This window comes from Patiria miniata, unplaced genomic scaffold (assembly GCF_015706575.1).
Source record: "Patiria miniata isolate m_02_andy unplaced genomic scaffold, ASM1570657v1 HiC_scaffold_2, whole genome shotgun sequence".
In the NCBI taxonomy this organism is placed as follows: Eukaryota; Metazoa; Echinodermata; class Asteroidea; order Valvatida; family Asterinidae; genus Patiria; species Patiria miniata.
Genome location: NW_024037058.1, coordinates 2,869,557 through 2,877,098, shown reverse-complemented (window position 1 = coordinate 2,877,098; position 7,542 = coordinate 2,869,557). Strand labels below are relative to the sequence as shown.

Below are 7,542 nucleotides of genomic sequence, written 5' to 3'. Positions count from 1 at the left end.
GTTAACATTTCGGTGGTCAAAGTCGAATAATAACACAAGGATACATATTGCTACAGCAACACGAGTCTAACCATGGAGGAAGGAAAACAGACCTTCCTCCATGGTCTAACGAACATGACAAATCAAATGAACTTGACCTGTTAACTAACTAGCCCAATAGTGTGGTGAAGGTATGGCTGCACTTTATACCAAGGGCAAGGCCACACAGCCAGCAATCCAACAGGGCGATCGTGTATCTACGGGGCCGGTTCCTATAAATCCGAGGTAAGATTACCAAATCAACCCGGGGCCCAAAAAGCAAGCTGAAACATATGTCAAGTTTTTGTGCGCAAGTAAGGTTGACCATTTCCTCAGACCGTTGAAATGATGGCTGTCATGGCTGTGACGGCGTTGGTACAGCGCAGCAATAATTAGTACCTTCGCCACACTAGCATGACCAGTGCAGCGGGGAAGAATGAATCCTAACGCCACTTCTTTGGTTGTGTATAGAGAGTTGAGTGCATTTTCAAAGTGTTTTCTAACAAAATTGGGAATATTCCTCAGTCCCAGTGGTACCATGGAGGAAGGAATTACTCCATGGTGGTACCCAGCCAGATTCATGTCTTTTCAACATGTTTGCAATGACTGAGTCACTTAATGACTAGGCCTAGATATGATGAAAAAAGTGGTGTCAGGATGCCACATTCAAGGGCGGATCCAGGGGGGGGGCCAAAGGGGGCCATGCCCCCCCCCCCCCAAACGAAACCAATTTTTTTTTTTATGTGACGTCGCAATAAAGGCAGGCAATGAGTACACCACCATCTTTTCCTCAAAAAAACATTGGTAAAAGTGGTCAGAAATTGCCTCAGATCGCACCACAGAGCATCTAGAATCCAAAAAAATTTCGGGGGCCTTAAGCGGGCCCCGAACCCCACGCCGTAATTTTTTGACCCACTTTTTGGGGGGACCAAAAATTTGTTTGGCCCCCCCCCCCAAAAAAATTGTCTTCTGGATCCGCCCTTGGCCACATTCTTTTCATCATGACACTTACTTGCCAGATAGAAAAACGTCAGATTATACCACTCTTGCTCCATGCTCTACTCAGCGTTTTATCCAGGCCTGCACTTTTATTTCAGTTTGCAAGACCCGCCATAAAACACGATCGGCGCGCCATCAAAATTAACTGGGCAGTCGGCCTGGTACCCCATCTATAGGTGTAGCGCTCCATATGTATTTGATAAGGCATCAGTCTATTTAAGTTCTGATTGCCAGACGCGTGGTGGCGCTATATAAGAAGAACGGTTCCTGGGCAGGGTTTTTAATCACTTTATTTACGAATAGTACGAGAAGCACGAGTCCTCATCAACAGTGGTCATGTTGCTGTCACAAAAGGAAGAGGAATGGACCCGAGTAGTTACAGTTTCGATGGTACTCTAATGGGATAAAGTCGTAAACATGGGATCAGAAGAAGGTAATGTATTCGTGTATTACAGGTCGGGGTTAATTTAAGGTTTGTAAATTGGGAAGGGGCGGCGGGACACTAGTGTGTCAGTCATGTTCAAGTCACCATGGAGCTTTATAGCTCCATGGTTCAACTAGGCCTACTCCTAGAACTATGAGGCTCCACGTAGTGGAGCGCTGTTGTGCCCATTCTTGAAAATCACGCATTCTTAAGAATGTGCATGCACATTCTTAAGAATGTGCAATCTTCGCAAAATATAACTCTTCCAGATTGAGCGCACATTCTTAGAATGCCCGACAAGATAACGGTCTTGTCGATGCCGAGCACCGGCTGCGCTTGGCAAGTCTACATGTAGCTGCATCCTCGTTCACTGATTCTCAATAATTATACTGTTAGTACACAAGACGCTGAAAAGTAGAGTGGCTATGATAAGTATAGTCGTATTGATAGGGGGGGGGGGGGGGACCGGGAAAAAATAAGAGACATAATAATACTAGTGGAAAGAATTCTGATTTTTGGGTTAATAAAAGCGGGGGGGGGGGGGGGAAACGTAAGAATGAAGAATGTGAAGAATGAGAATGAATACTGCAACATCCCATAGTGCTAATGCTATTTCCCATTTAAATTGCCACCAATTTATTGTTCACACCCCACCATTACGTCGCAGAGCTGGATTCTATCTAGTCAAAAGAGCAATTTTGGCAGCTTTTGGACATCGTTTTTTTTTCGTGGCATGCATATGATACATACAGGGACTTGTAACTTGTCTAGCCTAAACAAAGCACTTCCCAGACTAGTTCCCAGTCCTCCGTTATTACAAAACTTCCCATAGTGGGCAGAAAAATGCAATAATAACAGGTTTAATTTGATTCAATTAATCGTAATTATACGAGTACAGAAGCATAGAACAGTTTCTTTCCTCTTTATATAAATTGTTTCCCTTTTAACCGCTATACATTTCATTTAACATAATTATGTCGTGCAATGTTTGTTGAGATTGGGCAAAATTCATAAATTGTGCACGTGATATTCCCACCCAATCTTAAGAATGAGCGCTCATTCTTAAGAACGCGTGCTCGTTCTTAAGAATGAGCGCTCATTCTTAAGACTGCGTGCTCGTTCTTAAGAATGGGCGCTCATTCTTAAGAATGGGCGCTCATTCTTAAGAATGGGCGCTCATTCTTAAGATTGCGTGATTTTCAAGAATGGGCACAACAGCTCCACTACGTGGAGCCTCATAGTTCTAGGAGTAATGTTCAACTTCACTTCATTCACTGATTCAGTTCAACTTCAATTTTTTTGATAATTCACATTGTCTTTCAACATTGTCCAAAGTGAAACGTTTATTGTACAGGATACAGCATGTGTTTACATTGTGTATTCTAATAAAACTAGAAGTATACTCTGAGACCCCTTTCCTACGCTATGGACATGCTGGACTAATTCGGCAACAGCCGGCCGGTTTCTGCGGTGGCACCAGGCCCGCACTTGACTCCGGACTCCTTCAACAAAATAGGGTTACCAGTTGATTGCAGGTCAACTCGCCCCCTGGCCGACTCGCCTCTTACCGACTCGCCCCTTACCGACTCGCCCCCTGACCGACTCGCCCCCTGACCGACTCGCCCCTTACAAGCTCGCCCCCTGGCCGACTCGCCCCCTAGCCGACTCGCCCCCTTGCCAACTCGCCTCCTAGCCGACTCGCCCCCTGACCGACTCGCCTCCTCACCGACTCGCCCCCTGGAAAAAGATGCACCGTACGGGGACATTGTGAAAAAAAAAAAATTAAAGACAGTGGAGGAGAACACATTGCCCGGTATAATGTGTGGTAACTGCGGTCACATATATACTTACTTTGTTAGTACACTTGTATACACTTTAAGTTTAACTACCATTTTTTCCATGTTCTTTTGAAGTCTGCAGGCTATAAAATAATTTAAGACGAAATGAATCGTCTGCATTCTGCAAGTGTTGTCGAATCACTTCAAGGAATGTCAAGGCCTGAGGAAAATCGTTTTTTTTTTGTTTTTTTTTTGTTTGGGGGGCTCCGATTTTCTTAAAAAGACCTTTTATTTAACGGAAATGCAAACTGCATCCGAATTCCAATTTCCAAAATATGAAAAACTTTGCCTGCACAAATTTCCTGAAAGCGGCAGCATTCCTGAGCTGCCGCTTTCACATACAAGGTTTCAAAATAGTCACATACAAGATTTCTGGCTGCGCAACCGGCAGTCCCAGGCGTCACAGGGGAGCCTCCTAGCAACAGTATTTCTAAGCAACCAGGTTGGAATGTGACGGGCATGCAGCCATGCACCTGTGGCTCAGATAGCTAATCACTCCAGTTGCGCGTGGAAGGAAGTCATATTCATGAAAGCAGACGATCCGTGATGAAAGCAACCAATGGCATATTTATTTGCCGGGAACCGGCTGATTTCATTGGCTGAGATACTATCATCACTGTTTATCATCTAAGAATCTTCCAATTACTGGCGGCAAGTTCTCAAAGGCCTTAAAGTTCGGTGGCCTACAGCTGAACCCAAATGTATATGCTTTGTAACGAACAAGAGTGGCATTGTATCAATTTGAACAATGCGGCTATCAATCATTCTCTGGAAAGGCTTTTCGGAGCTGAGATTTTATTTGGGCATTTTTTTTTCTCAGAGACAGGGGAAAACTTTTTGCGAAAAATGTGGGAAACTGAATTGAACGTGAAATTTCACCTCCGTGTTGTGTACATGCACATAGATGAACGATTGGGGGATGATATTCCAAGTCCAAATAATTCATTAAATGTAGGGCTCCCGATGTGTTTTTTTTCGTAGTACGATTTTATTCTTCGCTTATTTAAAAAATAAAATTGCATGGCCTACATTTTTTTGTAAATGTTACTCTAGAATATAATTATTTCGGAATACATTTTGAAATTAAGTTTGAAGTCAAAGGGCTGTTGATAATCTTATTCGTATTCCTTTTAAAATTAGGAAAAACTAAGCAGAATTTGTATTAAAATTTCCCCTGGAATCTACAAAAGAATTAACTGAGAGTTCAAAACTGGGCTAGGGTGTTTGAAATCGTTTTACTTTAATAAATCGAGAGAACAAGACATACTAAATCGTATTAAAATAACCCCTATTTATTTGATGTCTCTCTCTATCTGAGGCCGGGACAATATAAAAGGGATGACGATTAATTCTTCCTGTATTTAAAAAATAAAACGCATGGCCTACATTATTTTGTGAAAATGTTTTACTCTAGAATATATTTTGGAATATATTTTGACGCTATTATTTGAGGGATGTTGTTAATCCTGATCATATTCATTTAAAAATAAGAAAAACCGAGCATAATTCGTATTAAATTTCCCTGGAATCTACAAAAGAATTAACTTAGAGTGCAAACTTTAACGGGCTAGGTTTTTTTTTTTTAATCATTTTGCTTTTAAAAAAATATTTGGAGAACCAGACGTAAATCTCTCTCTGAGGCCGGGAAAATAAAAAAGGGGATGACGATTTTATTCTTCATTTATTAAAAAAAAATACATGGCCTACATTATTTCGTGTACCAGTACATGTTCTACTCTAGAATATATTTTGGAATATATTTTGACATGAAGCATTAAATGCAAGTGCTGTATTAAATGTGCCCCCTATTCCAGCCGGGAAATAGAAAAGTGTCTTATAAAAATATATTCTAACCCATCCGCTACGCGCAGGCCCCACGGGCACCGACTCCGGAAAAATGACGCTTACATTTGTACCAGAAATCCTTCAAATTGGTGTTCGAATAATGTTACAATGTACGTGTTCCCCTCCACTGTCTTTTATTTTTTATTATTTTTTTCACGATGTCCCCGTACGGTGCATCTTTTTCCAGGGGGCGAGTCGGTCAGGAGGCGAGTCGGTCAGGGGGCGAGTCGGCTAGGAGGCGAGTTGGCGAGGGGGCGAGTCGGCTAGGGGGCGAGTCGGCAAGGGGGCGAGCTTGTAAGGGGCGAGTCGGTCAGGGGGCGAGTCGGTCAGGGGGCGAGTCGGTAAGGGGCGAGTCGGTAAGGGGCGAGTCGGCCAGGGGGCGAGTTGACCTGACACCTACCAGTTAACTAAAATGCGTGCGCGCCTCTTTTTTTAACCAGTTTGCGTCAGGATTATTTTGAAATTGACCGGACCCAGGCGTTGGATTGTTTTTTAAGAACCTCAATGCCAGACGGGTTCAGGCCGTCATCTGTGTGTCTGTGGGTAGCACACCGTGATATTTCCGGCCTCACTTGAATTGTTGCGTGTTCATCTGTCATCCGTTCCGAATACCGCAAAACCATTGCATGTACATTGTGTATACACGTCATCCGACGTGAACTGGTTAAGAATAAGAACGCGAGTGGCTGAACCCATAAACGTGGCGTCAATAACAACACCACGCCCCTGAGTCGCATAGAAAAACTAGAAATATGTCGTTTTTTAATGCACCATGACGTTAAGTACTTATGAAGCTTTCTGTGAATTCCCGAGAGCGTAGGATCTGGCATTGCCAAGAAATATGAGGGGGAAAAAAACGAGCTCAACACAACAAATGCGAACAACTTTTGATTTTCGGAAAGGTCACGCTGGTTCTCCGAGTCCTGTACGCACGAAATGGTAGGAGCCCTCCGGGTACCAGTATAATCACGTGCAACTGAGAAAATGGGTACCCGGCATGACCTTTCAGAAAATCAAAAGCTGTTCGCGTTTCTTGTGTTGAGCTCCTTTTTTCCCCTCAAATCTTTTGGCAATGCCAGATCCTATGCTCGCGTGAATTTACAGAAAGCTTCATAAGTACTTGAAATCCAAGACAAATAACGTGTCGCGTAATGGCGTATTAAAAAAACCGATAAATTTGAGTGTTTCTACACGACTCAGGAGCATGGCGTTGTCTAGTGAATAGCATGCGCGAGAGCTTGTCACCACCTCAAAAATGGCTCCTAATTTTGTTCGCCAGATTACTGCAGATAAAATACATGTATGGTAGGGCAAGGATTATACATGTATGTCTACTTTTTGTCAGTTTGTTTATTTGACTTGCCAAATAGCTGGCAATGTTGAAATTTGAAAAGCAATGGGTGTGGTGCGGAATGAGGGCAGGGTTTTGCATTTAGAAATTAAACTATGGGTAAATTGACAGTAAGGAAAGATTGCCATATCTGGCCATTACCTGTCACCCTGTGTACAAACCCTATGAGACTGGTCTGAAAATTTGTGTTTTCTCAGTAAATACTTATATATTTTCCCTGCTAAATTTGACTTTTTTATTACATATCACTTTCTGATGGCTGATAGGTCAATGAAGGGAAAAGTTAGTGATGGCCATATATGGGAATCTTTTTGACAATAATTCAGACAAAATGCAACATAATAATGAAGATGGCAATAATGCTTGAGCATGGGGGATGCATAGTAAATGCATAAAACTATTTATGCATAGTAAATTGCATGAAAAATTCATGGGGAATTAACTAAACTAGAGAAAAAAAACCTAAGAACATTTTTTCGGGGTTCAAAATTGAAAATCTTGAAAACTAGGGGAAAAGGAATATTACTTGATTTTGGATCACTGAAATCTACTTGAAACAGTTTTGATAGGGAGGGTTCTAAATTACACATTCATCTGCATTTTATCACAACATACAAACGTCCAATTGTGTATCTATCATGCATAGCAGTTTAAGGTATACCAGTCATTCAGGCAATGCATTTACCCACACGTTCACGTGCCTCTTTCATTGTCTTTAACATTGTATCCAGACTGGAGCCTTGAGTGCAGAAAAATATGCAAACCAAAATCAGGTCAACTTTACTCACTCTTTAGCTGACAAAATTCTCCCAAATTTTCATGAGGCAAAGAAAATGTCCTCAGTATTTCACCAGTCAGGTTTGATGTCCCAATTCAATTTTTAAAGGAGACCATTCTTCAACAACTTGCATAGAGTGATGAAAAGATATTTCCATTTAAAGCTGAAGACTAGACTGGTACATATCCAACTTTTTGAAAAGATTGACCACTCAGTAGTCTGGTGGCATGACTATGGAGAGAATGTGTAAAAATAGAGACTAGGTACCAGATGTTTCTTTTGATACAGT

At 42.0% G+C, this 7,542-nt stretch overlaps 1 protein-coding gene across 1 annotated transcript in view; it reads left to right on the top strand.

The window, feature by feature from the left end:
* Positions 1–1,268: 1,268 nt before the first annotated feature.
* LOC119727008 (LIM domain kinase 1-like) overlaps positions 1,269–7,542 on the top strand; it is a 56,054-nt gene continuing 49,780 nt past the window's right edge. The window contains exon 1 of the mRNA XM_038198887.1: positions 1,269–1,450. Coding sequence (XP_038054815.1) covers positions 1,435–1,450 — 16 coding nt within the window. The 5' untranslated portion in view covers positions 1,269–1,434. The remainder of the gene's footprint in view (positions 1,451–7,542) is intronic.